This window comes from Labrus bergylta, chromosome 21 (genome assembly GCF_963930695.1).
Source record: "Labrus bergylta chromosome 21, fLabBer1.1, whole genome shotgun sequence".
NCBI classification, from domain to species: domain Eukaryota; kingdom Metazoa; phylum Chordata; class Actinopteri; order Labriformes; family Labridae; genus Labrus; species Labrus bergylta.
Window position 1 is genome coordinate 11,434,602 of NC_089215.1, and position 22,177 is coordinate 11,456,778.

At 38.6% G+C, this 22,177-nt stretch overlaps 1 protein-coding gene across 2 annotated transcripts; it reads right to left on the reverse strand.

The window, feature by feature from the left end:
- Nucleotides 1-5,686: 5,686 nt before the first annotated feature.
- Nucleotides 5,687-22,044, reverse strand: cpn1 (carboxypeptidase N, polypeptide 1). Of its 2 annotated transcripts, XM_020651181.3 has the most exons (10): nt 21,443-22,044; nt 18,376-18,572; nt 17,780-17,863; nt 16,171-16,326; nt 11,337-11,513; nt 11,129-11,240; nt 8,216-8,355; nt 7,831-7,930; nt 6,450-6,568; nt 5,687-6,237 (listed from the first exon to the last, which is right to left on the reverse strand). In XM_020651181.3, exons 1-10 carry the CDS (start codon nt 21,678-21,680, stop codon nt 6,127-6,129), a joined length of 1,434 nt encoding a protein of 477 aa, XP_020506837.2. In that variant the 5' UTR covers nt 21,681-22,044; the 3' UTR covers nt 5,687-6,126. The 2 variants fall into 2 exon arrangements, with proteins under 2 accessions (XP_020506837.2, XP_020506838.2); XM_020651182.3 differs by lacking the exon at nt 17,780-17,863 and having other exon boundaries at nt 21,443-22,006.
- Nucleotides 22,045-22,177: the final 133 nt, after the last annotated feature.

Consider the following 22,177-nt stretch of genomic DNA (forward strand, 5'->3'; position numbering starts at 1 on the left):
TCTCTCTATTACGAGATAAAGATCTCGTTATAACGAGAAAAGATCTCGTTATAACGAGAAAAGATCTCGTTATTACGAGATAAAGATCTCGTTATAAAGAGAAAAGATCTCGTTATAACGAGAAAAGATCTTGTTATAACGAGAAAAGATCTCGTTATTACGAGATAAAGATCTCGTTATAAAGAGAAAAGATCTCGTTATAACGAGAAAAGATCTCGTTATAACGAGAAAAGATCTTGTTATTACGAGATAAAGATCTCGTTATTACGAGATAAAGATCTCTCTAGTACGAGATAAAGATCTCGTTATTACGAGATAAAGATCTCTCTAGTACGAGATAAAGATCTCGTTATAACGAGAAAAGATCTCGTTATTATGAGAAAAGATCTCTCTATTACGAGATAAAGATCTCGTTATTATGAGAAAAGATCTCTCTATTACGAGATAAAGATCTCGTTATAACGAGAAAAGACCTTGTTATTACGAGATAAAGATCTCGTTATTACACAGGCACAGGTTTGTTTATGGCAGCTCATTACAAGGTGGAGAATCAGGTATTAGCTATAGTAATTGTTAATTGGCTAACTAGTTAATGTTAAATGTATGTGTTTGTGTAACATTATACCAGAGGAATAACGCAATGTCAATTAGGTCAGAGTGTTCTTTCCGTCTGAACAACCTTAACGCCTTCAGATGCCTGCGCAAAGTTGACATGCTCATGATAATACCATCTATGTTACTCAAAGACACTAATATTTCCCATGTCTTAACCCAAGATGGAAATAAAATGCAATCAAATCAATAATCCTGGTCATCGTTGCCTTTTCTTCCTCCCTCCTCTGCCTGCCACAATGCAAACTTCATTACCCCTCTAGTATCATTTTAGTCTGTTATGTGATCTTTTCTCATTATAACGAGATCTTTATCTCGTAATAACGAGATCTTTTCTCGTAATAATAAGATCTTTTCTCCTAATAACGAGATCTTTTCTCGTTATAACGAGATCTTTATCTCGTAATAACAAGAAACCAGGCAAAACAAAAATTCTCCACATGAATGCAATACGCTTCCGTACTAATCAATCCAGTTGAATGATTTATAGTTAAATCCATTAACCCTGAGAAAATAAAGAAATACGCCTACTGTAGGTAGGCCTATATGTGCTCCCTAGGTTACTAAGATTTACTATCATATAAGACAAAGAAAACTAACCTATAGTCTGAAAAGGCGAGACAGCTGATTTTTTGCTCAAAGGGATATGTAAATAAATTTTTAATGCATTTCCCCATTACCCCCAAGTTATTTTTTGTACTTTGTAGTTTAATGTCACTGTGGATGGTACTCGCTTCCAATGCAGACAACATAAATCCTATCAGAAAGTAAACACTAAATTAGAAGCCTAGAGTCCATCTGTTTAATCAGTTTGATGCAGCAGGATAGATCACGTCCACTTTTTAAAAATACCCTATAAATTCCCCATCAAAGAAAATGTAGCTGCTTACAGATATAATTCCTCTTTACAAAATGCAAAAAATCTACATTCATACAGCCTAATAAAGCTTTGTGATGTTTGTTAAATACACGTGACAACAAAAAAAAACTTTTTGTGGTACAGGATAACAAAAAAAAAACAACAACACGAACATTTCCTCAATTCATTTAACTCATTCCTGTGCAGGTTAGCACATGTTTGAGTTGGCCATCCACCCAGGCCTCACACCATTCTGCAGTTATAGGAAGTAGCACTGTCTATTTATGGAACTGAATCATCTTTCTGTGTATGGCATCGCAGTCTCACTATTCATTTTGCACGATTTAACCAATGTTATACTCCAGTATTGTGCAGAAAATGTAACCCTGTATTAGGACTTTCTGACACCCAGCAGGAAGGTGTAACCTGTATTCTGTTTGTGGCTGCAGATCTTTCATTTGGGACAATCATTGAGACAACAACCTTTATTTAGAGAGAGAAAATCATGGTTGTTGCATAAGGGATTATACGTTGGGTAATCCTTTTCTCGGCCACTGCTTCGGGATGTTGTGGTGTGAAACACTGGATCCAGTTTTTTCGCTGTGTCTGCAGTAATAACAGCTTCCTCATCTGTGATCTAGTATGTGCAGGACAATAGCAGGAAACCCAGTGCGTTGGATGCTTTTGGCTTCAAGTGTTGTCACGGAAAAGGAGGGGTCAGGTTGAAAAACATATGAAAAACAGGCTCACTTTTAGACTTACATATCTGCAAGCTTTGCTACACACCTTGACATACACGGATCAGCTTCATATATCACATCATGGCAATTGTTATTAAAATCTGAAACAATAATAATCACAGCTTAGATAGTCATGATTGTGTCATATGGAGTTTTGATATTATCTTGAACATCATCCCATGTGAGCGCAGCTTTTGCTAACCTTTAATCCTATTTTCATCAGAACCAACAACTAGCTTTGATAAACCTCAAGTTAACTAACATATATTGAAGTTAACTTTATCAAAAATGTATGGATTTGTGTTGAATTATATCATTTATTTCTGAAATTAACTGGAAAGTACATATAAACATGTACGTTTGCAATATGTAACACTTTTAATTTAATGTTAAAGCTCCCATGAGGAACTTTGAGTTCGTGTCGACTTTGGCGCCCCCTGTGGACAAAGTAGTTCACCTTATCTCTTTGCTGATCTTGACCTTGAAATGTGTGAGTAACGTTTTCTGAAGAAAAATGGCATCCTGCTTATTTTAAACAGCAATACATATCACTAATATAAACAAAGGCGATTTCTGCAGCATGCTGTCTATCACCTCTTCTGTCACCTGAACCTGGAAGCAACAATTGCAGGCACTAAAAATAAATAATATTGAAGTAATCAATTTTCTTCTTGATCGTCTGGTTTGCTTTTGCAGACATTAAATAAGCATCAGAAATGAATTTCAGTCTGTTTTGTTAGCCGCTAAAAGTCTCTATACAGGAGCTTCAAATCAACAAAACAAACAATCTAATATAAAACCTTCAGAATAAAATAAAGACATATTCAAACTGTGTGCTTATGTATGTATTAAACATTCATGACTGTGTATGCACTGACAAAGAATCGTGAGAGTGTTTACAGTATCTGCAGTGTGTACTAGCTCCAACCTATTCTGTATATTATACCATAACACACTTATTTAAGAAAATATATTGTTAAGTGACAAACACTACATGAAATAAATAACATTTTACGTTGACTTATTTTCTTTAAGCAACACAAATTAACGCTTGTCTCTGTCTCTTTTTTAGAGTTGGAACTTGGTTCAGTTGGGGAGGTCATGATCTCTTTCAGGCAGACCATATATTCTTAAGAACCCACTTCATCCCTTCCACGGTCGAGTTGTTTTTGCTGCGTTTGCACTTTTCCCTTGACATTTATGCGTGTGTGAGACCTCACTGCCTCCTATCCTTCCTGGCTTGGTAAGTAGCGACCCTACTCACCAGACTCCACCTTACAAGACCTTGGGCTGCATTCCTTCCCACCATTTAACACTGGGTTTTTTCATTCTTGTGTCATATTATTGTAGGATTTTACCTCTTATTTGTTTAGTATATGTAATAAACAATCAATATCTATTCTTGTTAACTTGCCACTTCCTTTGTGTTTTTTATTGACTGGGTGAAAAGAATGATTGACTTAATCAATTGCATCTCTTAACCTCTGGTCACACATATCATATGTCAAGCAAGCCCCAACATTACTTTAAACATTACTAATGACACCTATATATTTCTCATCACGTCATTATATTCTCAATGTCCAATTAAATAAATGTGTCTCCAAATGAGTGATTCAGTTTTAGATTGGTGTTTTGTCATTTCTGAGAAGGCCTCCTCCAGGTTTGTAGAATCCCACCATGACCTCTGAGTCAATGAGTATGTGTGAGTTGTTGAAAGAGATGTGTGACACTGTAGCACCACTGGTGGGCTTCATTGACGCCACTTTAGGCGAGCTAATTGCACATCAATACAAGTGTATACCGCCTCTCTCTCACACTCACACTCACACTCACACTCACACACTCACACACACACACACACACACACACACACACACACACACACACACACACCACATTCACACACACACACACACACACACACACTCACACACTCACACACACACACACACACACACACACACACACACACCACATTCACACACTACTACAGCTGAGAAAACTCCAGATCAGTGTCTGTGTATGAACGTTGGCTTTGTCTTCTCTCACAGTGACCACTTTCATTCAAGGCCAGTATGTGGGTCTGTTGTTGTCGTTCAGGATTTGCTGCCAGTCGATCGTCACTATAATGCTCTGTGTGCAGAGAATACATTTGGCTGACATACAATTACCCAATTGTGTCTGATCTGAGAAAGATCAGCTGTGACAGAGTTAGAGCTGGAGGTAAAAGGAAATTATTGTGCTCATTATTTGAGGTTTACTGGACTGCTCTCTGAACTAATGTCAGTAATTGAAGGATTTGGGATTTTTGTGACAATGGTTTTGATGTTGACTGATCTCAGTTACTCACAGATATGATTTTTGATTTTATGTTTTATTTCGTGACATTCTTGTGCAATACCTCACATGTCTCCACCCGAATAGACCCGGGAAGTTTAAGGAGTTAGGCCCATACACTCTTATCTCAACTGAGATTAGCAGTGTTCTCATATTCTAGTATATTCTACAGTAATTTGATCATCTAATCACATCCTTGATTCAATAGAATTCTGATGAATATTTATGAATCTTTCTTAATCTTTTCGTCCTTTTTAATTTCTCCATTTGGAATCTGACGTTGAAATTTAACATTCAAATCTTTCCATAATACATTTTCCATCAGTAATATGCCATCTGAATGTTTTGGGTTTAAATTTTCCTGTTTAAAAATGTGTCTTCAAATTTTCAATGTGTATTACTAAGCTTGACATTTTCAGTTTTGTTTTAAAACGGGATTAACAAGCATTAAAACATTTTAAGTAGCTGGCTGTGTTGGTAAATACTGAACATCTTTTAGAAGTTGATATTTGCCTGGTAGGGTCAAATAAAAAGTGTTTTTTTTGTCAAGTAACACAACTTTTATAAAATTACAGTAAACTGATACAGAGCAATGTGATTTTCTATCTTTCGTGTACAGCAGTGACATCTACTGTTCTCTGTTGGTAGTGCACAGCCTGAGAAGCCTGACACGTTAACATAAGTTCCAGTAAGCATTATTTCCAGTTGTCAATAAAACCTCCCACTGAATTAAAATTAATAACAATAATAGTAATGATTATTATAATAATAATTATAATAATATTCTCAATATCCTATCACTGAAACTCTGTACTCCAAACGATAATAATTGAATAAAATCAAAGTTTGAAGTATTTTTTTAAAATCATTTAGCTCACGCATTTAACAAAATCTCTTCCGAGTGTTTGGGGTGCATTTTTGCATCAATTTATTTCAACATGTTTTTATTATGTTTTTTTACTTAATTTTCTGTTATGCTCCTATTCTGTTGTTATTTATTCTTTGTAGTTGCCTTATATGTGTCTGAGTGTGTTTAAGAAAAGGATTTGAATACTAGAAATAAACTACCATTGATTTTTATTTTCATCACTTATGGGCAAGAACTGTTTTTTTTTTAGTCAATAAAGAGTCAACCTGAAGCAGAAACGAAATATTGACAACTGATGTGTCCTTTATTTCACTTTCAATTGTCAACAAATCTTATAAATCAGAAATAGAAAATACAGTATAGCTGTGTTCATACAAAACAAATCTGTTACATAAATACATCAGACAAACCGATTATCTTAATCAACAAACAAAACGAACAAAAACACAAAATGGATGAAATACATAATCATAGGACTACAACGATAAAATAACATACTTATTTAACGGTCAATTATCTTTTCCAATATGTGCGTGTGTATATATGTATGTGTGTGTGTGTGTGTGTGTGTGTGTGTGTGTGTGTGTGTGTGTGTGTGTGTGTGTGTGTGTGTGTGTGTGTGTGTGTGTGCGTGTGCATGTGTGCGTTTCATGTTGGATTCTCAGTATTTGTGTATTAATGAAAATTTGTACATTTTAGACCATGTCTCATCTAGGGCCGAGCTTTAAGGGGGACTTGGGAGATGAGAGGTTCTTCTTGCCGTTGTGAGGCTTCACTTTCAGGTTTTGTTTTGGTGCCGGTTTCAAGTAAAAATGAAGCTGTGAGGGAAGAGAGGAACAACAAGGTGTGAGCGCTCAAAGCTGGAGTACATTTCCAGACTACAAGAACAAACTATTCAAACCAACAAGACCCTAAAAGTGTATTTAAACAACTTAAAACCTGCTTCTTCTTTTTGAAATGAGTGAATCTGCTTTCATACTCTTGCTTTAAGACAGCCTGTTTATACACATTACACAGTAAACACACACACCTGTATGGCCTCAGCTGGTCCCACTGTGACGGTGCTGGTGGAGGCGACATAGCCCGGAGCAGATGCTGTCACAGTGTAGGTGCCTGGTAACAGAAGTCTGAAATAGTCGCCATCCACTCCTTGAAATGTGCACACACAGGAAAATGAGGGAAGTTAGACATCAACTCGTCCGTTTATAATTTAAAATCTGAGTAACGATGCATCAGGTCCTTCATCGGGTTCTTAAATAAAAGCAACAATACCAATATCTGTGGAAACTGCATTCAGATCTGCATTGAAATTAAAGTAATATTTTAAGCAAACACCCTTAATATTCATCTTACAGATAAAAAGAAGGTCACCCAGTATACAGCTTTATTTGGTCTGTTATGACTATTATCGTACAATGGCCAATATTAACAAACATCAGCTAATTTTTAGTGTATGTAACAGACATTACTATTCATGTTTGCTGATGATTCTCCTTTATTCATCCTACATCAGCATCCTGTTATTGTCCCGTATAGCTAATGTGTTTTTCAGCTTAACACGGTGTTACACTGTGTCTGTTCAATATGAGAATAAAAGTGCCAACTTTGCTGTTAAAATAAAGTCTCCATTATTAGATATAGTGTTATACATTATTAGACATATTAATTACCAATACGTTGACATTAAAGTATGTTCTTTGATGAACTTTGACTTCTTAATTTAAAGGGACACCATCTCTGCGGCTACATTCAGTGTTGCAGTATGCAGAGGTTAACCAGATTTGATCCATTATGTTTGATGTGAGGTGGTTTAATTCACCATATAAAAATGTTACATACATTATGAGCTAATTACAGGAGTGTAAAGAAGTGAATTATTCTATAAGATAGAAAACATACAAGAAAAGAAGAATATTTCTGTCTTAATTGTAGTACTGTAGAAAGTTGCAAAAACCACTATAATACTCAAGTAACTACAAGGAAATCAGAATTGAACAGTAAAGGAGTAAATGTGAAATAAAAAGTAGTGCATCTATTGTTCAAATGTTTTTTAAAGTGCAATACCTCCATTGCCCATTGGAGGGTGGCATTTTTCTTTCCAGTGTAAATGGATTAATTAGTTTCCAGTTTTCAAAATACTTTTTATCCACATTGTTCGGAGCTTGACCTTTTTCAGTTGCAGAACAAGACAGCTTACTTCAAATTCACTTTCTGTCTGTTTTGACCACAAGTTATAAATAAGCCAAGACATCAGCAGGTCATTTAAGACAAGCCTTACATTTACAACTCCCTAAACTTCTTCAACACTTCAGCATAAAGAATAAAACACTCAATGAAAAAAGTAACCACATCTGTAAAATAACCACATCTGTATTACAATAAACAGACTCCGACCCCAAATCCCATCTCACCGCTGGTCACATCATGGTTGAATCCAACCACTGAGATCTCTGCGTTGCCAACAGGGTTGTTGTTTTCATCATATACCATGCCTTTTATCCCATGATGCACCTGTAAAAATTATAAAAAAAGCAACACTATTTTTAAGCATTACAGTTACTTTTGAGTTTAAAATGTTATTGTTGTGAATTATTTAAGCATTTGTTTTTACATGTGTTGAGGTGTACAGTTAGTTTAAGTTTCTATATCAAGGAAGGAAAGCCAACAAAAGAAGCCCGGGATTTGAACTCTTGACCCTCAGTGGTTGGGTTTTTTGATTTGTGTGCAGCTAGCTGGAAACGATATACCTGCGCTTTTGCGAAGAAAAAAAGCTAGTGTGTGTATATGTGCTTTGACCTGTTCAAGGTATGAAACCAGTGCTTCTCGGTTTCCAAGCCATTCTCTGGGCAGCGCCGACGCTGGAGGGAACTTATCACAGCTAAGCTCCAAGGTGATCTCGAAACAGTTGCTGTACAGGTAGTTGAAGTCCTGCATGCCTGAAAAACACAGAAAAGGAGACTTTATCTTTGATTCAAGGGATGGTCCATACAATTTGATGGCTTCTCCCTGTGTGGTTCATTGAAACCTTGGGTTACCTATTCTAAGGGGCATTTTAGAGTTTTGAGTGTTGATGTGATTTGTCATTTCGGACCTATTTCATCCTTTAGAACTCAAATTTGAAACAATGTTTTTCTGGATCTTTGAGCTTCCAAAACACTGCATTTTGCTGTTTTGAAAAAGATTAAAGAAAATATTTTAGATGAACTGATAATAAATCTTTTTTATATGTTTTTGGTTTAGCAACTTTGCAATAAACTACTTTTCATATGCGACCAAACAAGGGAGAGAAAGTTCAAATGTAACTTCATAGACCATGACATAACACTTGGAGCTAGAGGACTTGTTAAAATAAACATAACGTGCTCCTACTAAATGCGCCTGCCGGCGTTTTCGACTAATTCTAAAGCTTTCATGACTCAACCGAAAAGCTCAAAGGATTTACTTTTTTTTCTTAAATGATCCAGACCAGCCCTGACCAGGATTCACAGATCAAAGACGTGCACTCTGTTATTGCTGGTGTTATAGATTAACTGTTCTGAGGCTGAAAACATGCCCAGACTGTTTTAAAGAACTTAGTGCACTGCTTCCGAGAAGTCTATGGCATAACATTACAGTAAATATTCAACAAATCTTGAAACAAAACACTTTTTTTTTCTTACTCATAAACCAAATAAAGGATTGTGGGGACTGTGACTTAACAGTAAATTCATTTAACACTAAATTAAACCAGAACCTAATAAAAGAAAATCTACACCTACTTATTTTAATGGAAAAATGTTAACTGCCTTGACGTATTTATTATTATTGGCATAAGATGCCGAACAAAGTTTTTATAAGCAGTGAGACCAGGCATACTGGAGGACACACTACACTGAGAAGACAAACTGTAACTGTATGTTTCATTAAAGTGAAGCAACATGGGCTTGGTTGGCTTGAGCACTTGTAACCTTTACAAACAGAAATATGAATGCACAATGTGTAGCGGGTGGGGCAAAGATTATCTGAAGTGTAGTATTGACCCTTCAAGTTTGAACAGGAATCTTAAAATCCATTGGCTTATATCACATTATTGTAGCTTTGAATTAATACCAAGCAGCAACCTCCAGTGTTGAAAAAATCAAATTGAGTCGGGCTGCAGAAGCACCCGAAGTCACATACACATCCCGTCCAAAAACCTGCCTCAGCTCTCAGCCTGTCGTCAGGTTGACTGAAAGTTAGGTTGACTGGAAGTTAGGTTGACTGAAAGTTAGGTTGAGACAGCATTTCCAGCATGGTGACAGCCATCAATGGGCTTTTAAAGCGCCCTGCAGTAACAGATGGATGACTTGATTTAGGCTTCGTCCATTAATATCTACAGTCTATTATTACTACCTACAAAAGGATATCTGCATTATGTTGAGAATGTCTTCACCTCTGTGTGCGTGTCCCAGTGAGCACTGACTGTGATTTCGACATTGAAATTTGGTTGAAAACTGGGGGAAATCTGTTCAGTCCATCACAGATCATTTCAGCATGGTTCAACTGGCTAAAATGTGGTTATAATTTCAACATGTCATATTACACAATTTTGTTGTATAATTTCTCCAACTTGTTCATTTTAGAGTGACAGGGAGAACAGAAATCATGAATGTAGTGGTTGGTTTGCAATGGTTGGTGAAAAAACCGTCTATACAAAGAGGTCATTTTAACAAATTTTAATTTAAATCTAAATACATTGTTTATGTGATGCTTACAAAAAGTGTCAGAGGCAATGTAAAGAAAAGAACAGATAAGACTGTGCATGGTGCTGACATAATTGAATAATATTATTATTATTACCTGACAGGGTGGCTGGTTTGAGAGATTTTGGGGGCTGATGGTGAAAAGCAGCTGACATACATGCAGGCAGTAGTGAGACTGAATCCAACACGACTCACGAACCCTTTTCATTGTTGACTGTGATGCACTTCTCAACATAGCTGTAGTATATAAGATGCTTCTTGAAAATTGCTGTTGATATGTGTGTGAATGTGTCTCGTGACAGTAGCAGATTTCCCAGTCAAATCCAGTCCAAAAATAGACAATTAATGTCTGAATATAAGTGGTGAAAAACTTTTGAAAAAGTTTTGAATGCCTTTCAGCAGAAAAATGCACACTGGGGATCTCACATGTTCGACCATAAATAATGACCAGCACACAGAAAAGGAAGTCTTAACAAGGATATCTCTTACAGTATCTGTTATCTGGATTTCCATTGGCTACAGTGTGCTGCTAATTTGAGGGGTCAGTGGAGGTGCAGCTGTTGGTGCAGGCCAAACAGGTGAAGAGGTCAAAGTCACGAGGCGAGTAAAGCAGAGGCCTCAGAAAGAGTCGCAGAGTTCATGACCACAGTGGGTATGAGTGCTGAGATTATATTTCTGAACAAAACAAGTAAATCAGTTTAGTTTGACACTGAGATTTGAACAGAAGTATCAAATTGACTTGTTTGTACATAGAACAATACTTGATGATAACTTTTGTAAGTTAGCCTACAAAAAGAAGCCAACCCACAACAGCAAATGGAATTTCAAAGGTGAAAATGTACAACCAGCTAAATTTAGAATCAACCAACAACAGACCAGTCACAAGAAATACATTGAGCCATTCATTGGAGTATTTTTAGAGAAATAAATTGGAGATTTAGGGGCACTATTAAACATTGTAACAAAATGCAGGGGAGTGTTTGCTTACCTTTCGATAAAGAGTACCAGCTGGCCCCATTGGTGATGCCCTCATCAAAAAAGTCCCCGCAGTTCCAACCCTTGTGCATCCAGCTGTGAGCGTATGAGTACGTCCTTGCCAACTGTCATTGCACACAGATTTTTTTTTAAAACACAATATAAAGTGATGAGAACATGTTTGTTTAGAATCTGGAAATAATCTGTAATCTGCAGCACACCTTTCTGAAGACTTTGTCATCGGGGGTGGCTGCATACGTGGTCCTTCCTCGAATTCGTGGATCTCTCGACTTGTCAAATGGGTAGTTAGCTACTACAGCTCCCCCGTGGAGGTTGGCCGACAGGATAAAATTGTAGTTTTGCATCCATTTTATGACCGCCAAAGTCTCAGGTTCAACCTGTGGAGGACAGTAAATGAGATGGAAACTTCCAGCTCTTGTGTACCTACAGGATCAAATGTCAGGACCAAAGATCTCATGGGGGGGGCCCAAGCTCTGTTTGCTCCAGGGTGGTCTAACCTACATTTGCACATATTGACTAAACAATGTTAACCCACTTACTGAATCATTTATTCAAAGCTCTGTATAAGATGGTGTAAAGATAAATAATGTTTCCTCAAAATATCAGGCTTTTTACTCAGCTACACCTGCAATTCTGGTTCTAATGAAAACAATTAAAAGTTCATGTTAATTTTTGTCAGCAATCTATCACTTTTTTTTCATGTTGGTCCTTTGTGGGCTTAGCGTTTCTTAGATACAAGGCCAAGATTCCAAGAAAAAAAGGTTGGGAACGACTGAACTCATCTCTGCTTTTTCTTTGCTGCTCTAAACAATAGTTTGGAAAAGCCTACAGCGATCCCACATTTCATGTAAAGAGGATATAGTCCTTAAAGAAGAGGGCTCTGGATTCACTTTGACCCATTGCACTTTACCATATGTCATTCCAGAGAGACCATATGTCATTCCAGAGAGACACTCTCACCCTATAGTTTCCTATTCACTGTCTTCTACTTTAAAGGCATAATAAAAAGCCCAAAACAAAAAAACCCAATATTTTCTAGCTGCAGCCATGTCATATGTCATTGCTGTGAAGCCAACTTTTATGAAGACAAAACCAAAGTCGATTTTTTTGGGGGTGATCTATTAGATAATAGTAATGCATTAGGGCATAGACTTGCATCCTTGTTCGACACCTTGTTTGACATTTTCCACTCTGTCTTGGAGGCATTTCAGAAAGGTGGCTTATTAAAGTCTGTTGATTTATTTCCGCACAACATACGAAAATGATTCTCCACAAAGTCCATAGATTCCTTCTGATCCTCAAATAAAACTGTACAAACACTTTAAGTTCTTGTCAGATGTTCCGTGTATCGTCTGGTTATTGATATTGCACCTAACCTTCACTTCATCCCAGACATTCCCTAAAAGTCATCCGTGGACTTACCACATCTGGTTTTCCTTTCACCTAGAAACTCCTGGCTCCTCTGCTTGGCTTGTTATCTTGATAAATTCTTGTTTTCTCTGCTTTACTGTACGCACATTTTTGTGTAACTTTTTCCCCGCTTCTCACTTTTGAATGCAAGGTAAGGATTAGGAAACTGCACGATGCCCTGCTGTATATAAATGGATCTCATTTGATCTAGACTCTAAATACTCTTTGTTTCTATTTTTTTTTAACTGTCTTAATCAGGAGGAATGATCAGTCAACAAGATGATGTTACCTCCCTGTCTTCGTACTGAAAGTTTTTTGGCATCTCACATTCACATGCGGTATAAAAAAAAATCTCAAACCTTAGAATCCCAGCTCAGGCTGCATTTTATTGTCTCTGTCAGCACTAACTATCCTCACATGATCCTAGCCGTATATCACACATGGAGACAAGGAGTTATACTTCTCCTTGAATGAGGTATGTAGGACAATAAACACAGTCTGGATCCAGCTGGACGATAATCTAGGCCTCAGAGACTATCGGCTTTGAACGCAGCCTTGGTAACCAAGAAGCTGGCCTTCTGTTGTGAGGTGTTTATTGTCTGTGGATCTTTATATACACTTGAGCAAGCTTTGAAGTCAGAGTTGTCACTATGGTGTAGGGTTACATATGAAGGACAGACACACAAACTCACGCATGCACACAGATAATCATATCAACTCAAATAATGGATTGAACCATGCCATTTTAAACACAAATACACAAAAATCTGCCCGTTTGAAATCGCTTAGCGGTTCATTGACGAACATTTCAAGGTTGGATTTTACACTGTTGGAGGACAAACAAATGTCGGTGGTTCATGGTGTTCTTCACGGGATGTAAAAATATGGTATGCAGGGCTTGGAACAGACCCTTCTGTCAGTCTGTGGGTGGTGGAACGTTTTTTTTTTAAATCGATTCCTGATAAGGATTATGCACAAAAATCACAACTTTACAGGAAGACTTGTCGGATTTGGCATGGAGCTGTCATGCTAAGGAAAGAAACAGCATGAAGCATCATCAGCCAGCTAATTAAAATGTAGCATGGTTTTGCACATGTGTAGCCTCATGTAGCCTGTGAGAATGTATTCCTGGGCGGCATGAATGAAGTATCTGTAACAGTGGCACAGTTCCTCTTTTGTGTTGGTCTTTCAGGAGGCAGTCATGTGGGTACACAGCCAGCCTGCGACTGGGAAGACCAGCGTTTTAGCTCTCTCAACAAATTAGCCAACCGAGGATCAGATAAATAGGAAAAAAATACAAAACCAATGGTATTAACTTGCTTGCAAAACACATTTTATTGGTATATAACAATAAGCTGTCATGACTTCACTATAATGTCAAAAGCCTTGCCAAATTCTACTGAAAACAGTCAAAGGGTGTTTTGAAAGAACATATTCATCCCATTTTAGGAGAGGCTCAATGATGTGGTTTCTAACTCATTAAGTGGTTATTTAGCACTCCTTTGTAGCACTTATTGCAATGTGTTAAGAGTTTGGTATGCTTACAGTATTCATTACATCATACTTTAATTGATAATGTCATTGTAAGAATATGTAAGACTAAAAGTAAAGTCATGTGTTTTTTAATCTGCTAAGTAAAGTCATAATTTTTTCATCACTCTTCAACTTTGGATTTGTGTTGTTTCACTTTATAAGAATCTATACCAATCAGCCTGAACAACGCGCTGCAGGGGAGACCAATGAGAAAGTCCATTTTCGGAGCAAAACCTTCAAGAAAATCAACCTTGGGAGCAGAAGCTTCTTTAGTGTCTGCTGAAGATAAGACAGCTGCAGACGGGACTTCCCCAGGGACCTGACCTTAATATTTAAAATAATCTCCTCAGTTAGATATCAGCAGCAGTTTGACAGCACACACTTTCATCCGTCCCTTCTTTTCACGTAGACCTCATTGAGCTGACATACTGGAACAAGTGCTCAGTTTAGCGTTAACTGGAACAGAATTCTGTCTAAAGCAGCCAACCCGGTCAGCAACGTGCAATATCTGAGAAGAAACACATCTGAGTATTTCTTTTAATGATTGATTCAATTCATCCTCTTGTCCTCCTCCACCCAGCTTCTTATAGTTTTACTTGATAGGGCATGCCGTTACATGTACAGCACCTGACTATTCAGAGCACTGAGATTGTTTTTGCCAAGTTTAAAATATTTCAAGGATCACAGTGTGTCATAAGTAAGTGTCAATAGAATCTTACAGAGAACACTATCCAACAGGGCTCTGCCACTTGTTTGTAGCCCTCTAGAAAATAGGATTTAATGTATTTTGAAAGACTATGAGCTTATAAAGCCACTGTGTTGGAATGCAGCTAGGTAAGTGTACTTACAGTATGTACTTAAGTCGATTTTTTTAAAGAAACAGAACCTTTTTTTTTTTTTTTTTAAACAATCCTACTTATAAGTAGTCCTGTGTTATATATTTGTGATCTTTCGGAGGGGCCTTACTCAAGTTTGGGACCACTGGATCAAAGTACAACTGAATATAAAGTAGTTACTGCTCTTCTTCAACACCTCAACCTTCTTTAAAGAGTAACATTACCCTCACTATGTCATATTAAAATAACGTAATGCATTTTGTCATTCACAACCTGGCTGATCAAACTACTTCTGTACACTTTCAAATGCAGGCCTTGCCTTAGTTGGTCCTCTTTGTATGTATTGGTACTTTACTAAAATAAAGGCAAGACAGAAATAATATTAAGAGGGGCCACAGGTTTGTTACGTGCAAGTCTCATATGAAGCCAGCAGGTAACATGCACACTCTGAGACCACAGAGCAGGTCAGTTCAGACTCTCATGGTGGTGACAGAAAGACAAAAATGTTTAGCTGAAGCTTAAAGTCTTTATGTACAGTACCTACAGTATCCTGCTAGTGCTTCAGAAGTTATTTGATAGGCCTTCCTCTGATTTGATTTTTACATTTCACAAAAACAGAAAACAGCTGTTAAAACAGTCAAACTAATTTTTTAAACTTCATTGTCAGTAATGCTCTTGTTAAAATCTCAAATCTGGAATGAGTAAGGCTGCCTTTTTGCGCCTTTGTTTCATAACGGAAAGACAAAGGAGAGTTGCCAAGAGGTTCGACCCAGAGGACAAACAGTGTCTATGAGGAGGTTTAGGTTACTACAGTAAGCTAAGCAAACACACCCATCCAGAAAGGTCAACCTGCACAGGCACATAAACATACACAACATGAACAGATTATCTACTGAGACTTTTACTTTTCCTACTTGTTATGAGCAGTTTCTTTTACAGTGAGTAAAAGTTAGTTGGACTATGATCCAGTACAAAAATCTCTCTGTCAACATCTCTAAAGCCAAGATAACCCTTGCTCATTATTGCCCCACATTCAAACATTAAACACACTCACACAAGCATGAGACATGTACTCATCCATCTACTCCGTCCTTCTTTCTTTCTCACCCACACAGGCACACACATGAATAATCATGCACTAGCACATACACAAAGATAAGGGTGGTTCTGTGTGTGTGTGTGTGTGTGTGTGTGTGTGTGTGTGTGTGTGTGTGTGTGTGTGTGTGTGTGTGTGTGTTTTTCCGGCAGCACTGACCTGTTGCTCCCAGTTGTCGGGCAGGGGCAGGTGGTGGTTTCGTCCGTTGGTCTTCTCGTAGTAGTACATGAGGGCATTCAGGTCTGGAAAGTTCCGGTTCAGATCAATGTCTCTCGAATTTCCTCGGCCCACCAGGTAGCCGTTGAACTCTGGACCCTGTCCACAGAATATCAATCATTCATTTTGGGGTCTTGGGGTTTTAGCTCTAGCTATTATTGCTTGGAAGCAGAGAAGGAAAACTGTTTTATATGTTCCACTGACTGGAGTGTAACAACAGTGAATTATTTGTAGCAGTTTTTTTTCTGGATATAAGCTTTCCTTCACAATGATTCCCTTGTTTTTTAGGACTCCAAACATAAGTCCGTCCCAAACCTTGAAAGGATGTTTAGACTACAAACAAGCTGGAATGCCAAGAGATTCCGAGAATATGTCTTGAGAACAATAAAAAGTGTTTTGTCAAGAATGACACACATAATATAGTAGGTTTCATGAATTTGTTGACATTTCTCCACATCTATCTAGGGTATAGGGGGTGGCTGTGGATAAATAGTAGAGTTGGTCTTCCCTCAATCGGAAGGTTTTGGGTCAATCCCAAGCTCATGCAGCCACATGTCCAATGTGTCATTGTGCAAGACAGTTAACCCCATGTTGCTCACCCTGCTCAGCGGTGTATAAATGTGTATGAATGGGATTAGCTACTGTAATACTGATGGACTCTTTACATAGCAGCCTCTACCATCAGTGTGTGAATAGGTGTGAGGTTGGTGTGACCTGCAGTGTAGAAGCGCTTTTAGTAGTCAGACGACTAAAAAAAACCTATACAAGCTCAAGGCCATTGACCATTTTGGGTGTGAAAATTGGCACAAATATTAATTTCCCACTCAGGATAAATCATTGTGTTTTTGGTGATCTCTTCACCTTTACTATTGCTTCACCATCAGAAAAAACCTGTTGAGTTATTTTGTGTATTACAAGCCATTGTCAGTGCCTAAAAGTATGTATGTTCCAAATTCATAATATGCTATTTTTGGTATGTGAGAAATTCCTAGATACATTTGAGAGGTTAACATAGGAGCATCATCATGACATCATCCGTTTTGTAATTATCATATATGAAGAACACCATGCTGCATTAAAAAAAAGGCTTTTTACTACTGGTCGAAGTAATCCATTCATTAGGAAAATGTTAACTGAGTTTAATATTTATGTCAACCGAAAAGAAAGGTTATTTTTCTCATCTGGTTTCATACTTCTTTTTGCATCCAGTGGAGTCGCCCACTGCTGGCCATAAGATGAAAGCCAGTTTTTAGGCAATTCAGCATTGTCTTTACTCCTGATACTCAGATCTATGTGAACAAGACAACTATTATACCTGCTTAACATCATGCTTTTTAAACATTGTCATTGTAAGCTTGTTCGCATTCTGATAAGCTTTACGCTCAAACCACCACAGTGTCTAAGTAGATACACTGTACAGAGCTGCAAGCATGGCTGTGGCCTCTTGTTTTATATAATACTAAATTTCAAATAAACAGAACCATCTGGAAATAGTTGCATCTTCTGATGCCATGGGTATAGAACAATTTGTTGTTGTAAGGTTAATCAGTACCCTAAATCCACACTTTGCCATCTTGGATGCTGGTAAATGGAGCTGCCTTCTTGTTTCTGTCCAGACTCTACTGCATCCCAACATCTGTTGATGCAAGAAATTACAGTGCTGTGTGAACGCGTTGTCTGAGTTGCAAAGAGAGGCACTGTCGTGTGCAAATTGCTTCCTCAGGACATATAATTAGTCTCAAAAAGATTGTGTGTACGTGTTTGTTTTTAAAGGGGATTGCATGTATGTCTGTTGTTTAGGATCCTTATAGTTACTCCCCAAAGGTAAAACTAGGGTCTCTCATGGTGAGAGGGTAGATGGGATTATTACAGACATTAGCAAACTGTGAAAGATTTGTTTCCAAAGAAGGAACTGTAAGTTTGGGGCTGCTGGTTAGTGAATACGCTATCCTGGTGTTAATATTACTCCTAAAGAACTTGTCATTTCCACAGGCGAGAACACAGTCACAGTCACAGTGGAAACTTCTTTCTTCAACTGTGATGAATGATTGTTTAAGAAAAGCAAACGCATGGGAAACTTTCCCTTTTTTTTTTTTTTGTTCTCAAAGTAGGCCTGCAGCTCTTGTTTATCGTCAGGGTGCACATTACCTGTCTAGCAGCCACCTCATAGCCATCAGGGTTCATGGAGGGCAGGATGTGGATGCGGGTGTCATGGATCAGTCTCATGATCCGCTGGTTTCCGGCCCGGTACTCCTCGCACAGGAACTGGGAAAGCTTAATGAGCAGCTCACGGCCCAGCACTTCGTTGCCATGCATGTTCCCCACGTACTTGAACTCCGGCTCCACTGAGGAGGAAGTGGAGAGGTGAAGCGGGACATAAAGGTCAAGAGGTTGCACAGGGCTGCCAAGCGTGACATTTGAAATGACTGCCTGAGCGTGCACACGCATAGGAACACACATATGAGTACACTTATGCTACAGAAAATACAGTTGACTCAAATAGTAAAGGTGATTTTTAAGTTTCAAATTGAGGCTGAGCCAAGCCAGGAGCCATTGTGTCTTTATCTAAAGTATTACAAGATTAAAATGTAAAGTTAATACAAAAAAAAAATCTTAATTAAACTGGGTGAAAAGCAAAAATTATACTAATAGAGTAATACTGGATTACATTTCCAGTTATCAAGATTTTTATAAGGCAGGTGCACTGAAGGCACATTAGAAGCAAACAATGTATTTTTTTTTAAACCACACATTTTTCCTGCTTGTTCAATAATGTTGTTTTTGTTTTTTTGAAGAGAAACATTACATAGAAAGTGGCTCAAATGGCAGGTTTTCTGTTGAGATTTTGGTGTGTTATGCTAGTAGCAGCTAATTTAGCCTTCAGCTAACCTAGGGCTACATTAACTCTGGTAACTCACTTATTTGAAACGCAACACTTTCTTTTTTAAACTTCCAACCAGGTGACATTTGGGCAATTTATTAGCAGCTATCTCTGGTTCCACACAAGGTTAAGCAAAATACCCTTTTCGCTTTTTACAAAACAACTCCAGGAGATTTTAATGAGCATTTCTGTCAGCTAGCATTAGCTACCCAGAGCAACTGGTAATAACAGACTGAGTAAGGCTGTATCTTTAAGTCCCTTCTGTGTTTCTTGAGCAAAGGTGCCTGTTTTATTGCCTATGGGTTCAACTTTTCGATATAAAGGGCTTGACATTTACTTTCAGAACATAGACAGATTTAGTGAAAACCTCATGACGAATCGCAATATACATTACTGCCATTTTTTTTTTGATATGGTAGCTTAAGTCATGTTAAAGGTGTACTCTGGGTAGTGAGTCTGATTACCACTGATTGAATTATTTGGATAAGGTCATCTTGCATTCCTACGGCTATCTGTCCCTGATTGGGTGAGCCACCTATCCAAACAGTCTCCCTCTCTCTGTATAAGGTTCCCTTCTCCCAAGGGTCCCTTCATTAATCATTGCTGGAGTGTTGATAGAACCAAGGACCTCAAAACACTGATGCTGACAGAGCTACTGCGGAACATTGTGCCCTCTCTATGGTTTTATACTACAAACATGGCACATACAGTAACAATGGCATTTCTTTGATCATTAGTAGAACTTCATGGACTTTTGGAGATGAGATTTTTGATATGTTGGAGTGAGCAATTTAACCTAAAACTTATGAGTAATTGCTTGAAGCATCCAAATGGCAGATTGGTTGCAACAATTCACGTCCTTTTTCTTAAAGTAACAGCCAACTGGCCTCAGGTTCAGAAAACAGTGTTGGCTATAGCATGCAGCCACACACACACACACACACACACACACACACACACACACACACACACACACACACACACACACACACACACACACACACACACACACACACACACACACACACACACACACACACACACACACACACACACACACACACACAAACTCAGCAGCATGTGAATGAAATGAACTTCCTAAAGATAGCAGTGGGGTTGACCCAGACGAGACCCAAGGTCACTCCCCTCAGTGAAGTGCACAGTTCCTGTTTTTCACCCTCGGTCACCGTGCAACAGAACAGGCGCACATCCTTCTATTCTCCTGAAGGAAGCACCTACGACTGCAAATGATGATAAAAATGCAAGCCCAGCCGCAGCCAGAAAAGCATTCCCCACAGTTGTCAATCCTTTTTTTTTTTTTTTATCCCCTCTAAGAGTTGCCATGAAAGATGAAAGAACAGAAAAAGACTTTAAATCTCTTCTGACCTTTTGGCGTGTTTTAAATACAAACACTATGAGAACATAGTCGTCTTTAAATTTGCAACTGATACGCAAAATAAACACCTGGAAGCTGAATTGACTAGTGAGATGAAGGAGGGAAAACAAGCAAAGCTTTTGCAGGAGTGAGTTCAGGGTTAAGGACATGTTGAAGTGAACTCCTGTGTCATCTGCTCAGCTTTGAATAACACCCCACATGTTGTCAGCGGGTGGATGGCAAAAGAAAAAAAAAAAAAATCAAATGAATCACAGATGTTTTGCAATTCTTTTTCATTGGGGTTTCACTTTTAGTTCCCCACAGATTGCTGCCACTGATGTTTATCAAAGAAGCCAGCTTGGGAAAGCGCCTCTTTTTTCCCCCCTCTCGCTATGAAGCCACACAGTAATTCAGCTTCTGAAAGCTACATGGAAAGCTTGCGTTTCATCTCCTGTGGGAAAAAAGCTAAAGCCCCCACAGACTGCTGTCTCCTGCCAGCTATGCTCTCACTTCACGTCAGTAAGAAGTGCAAAACAAATGGCCTGTGCATGTGAAACCCATGGTCATTTTCAATTCCTTTGCTGTGACACCAAAACATATTTGAATATCAGTTTCTAAGCTTACTTACTTTGCTGCATTTTTTACATTTTTGCAGAATGTGAGGGATGGCTGCAGATCAATGAGTGATTCTCTGCTGACGTTTTCTGCCTATTAGAAGGAAGTTTTTCCATGCAACTTTTGCCAAGTACTCACTTGTGGTAGATTTATTGTTGGTCTCTCTAAAGAAAAGATTATGGTCTAGTCCTTTCATGAGATACCTTATGGTATAATTTGGTGCTACTGTTTTTTTAATTGAAAAAAAGGGATAGTTGCCTGTTTCACAATAGTTTCAGTCTGCATGCAAACACTTTTAATCCTAATCCACTGATCTGTCAAACATTGAACCAGGTGTTACTCACATGCCTCATGGATGCCAGGGTTGTCACTGAACTCCAGCACGTAGAGGTGGCGCCCCTCCGCGCTGTGCCCGATGCTGTAAATGCGAGTGATGTAGGGACACTCACTCTGCACTGCAAACAGGGCTCGAATCATGTCCTCATAGCGGTGATGCTGGAAGTCCGAGCTGCAGACCAGGAGCCCCATCAGCCCCAGCAGGAGAGCACGGAGCCAGGGAAGAAGAGTCCACCCCTGCTTCATGGTCACTCAGCCCCAAGTTTTGCAGTAAAGAGGACACTCTGCAAAAACCTCACAGACTCTTCAAAGTATATTTATCTCCTCACACACCAAACATACTTCTCACTCCCTCTTTGCTATTCCTCTTTCTTGCTCTCTTCTTTCTCTTGGTCTCCCCGTGCCTCCTCCCACATACACTGAAGACTAAGTAAGGACGGCCCCCTGCTCCCTCTTTGTCTCACTCTCCTCCTCCAACAGCTGCTTCTCTCCCTCTCTCTCTTCCCCTTTGGGTCCTTGTCAAGTACATGCTACTTGCTTTATTGGCTCTTACAAAGCTTCTGCCTCAAGTAGTTTTGCCCCACGGCCCCCCTCTGCTCTCTGCACACACAATCTGAATTTCATTCTGTCTTGGAGACACTTGTTTTCTGTCCCTTTCTTTGTCTTTAACTCTTGTTCTTTACTCCCTTCCTGGGAAAGAGGGGTTGTTTCCACGGCACTGCTCTCCCCAACCCCTGCAGCCC

Coding starts and splice junctions, on each gene's coding strand:
- cpn1 (XM_020651181.3), bottom strand. CDS start 21,680: ATGAAGCAGGGGTGGACTCTTCTTCCCTGGCTCCGTGCTCTCCTGCTG. Junction 18,573..21,442: donor CCCTGGCATCCATGAGGCAT/GTGAGTAACACC, acceptor CTTCCTCCTCAG/TGGAGCCGGAGTTCAAGTAC. Junction 11,241..11,336: donor ATGACAAAGTCTTCAGAAAG/GTGTGCTGCAGA, acceptor GTGCAATGACAG/TTGGCAAGGACGTACTCATA.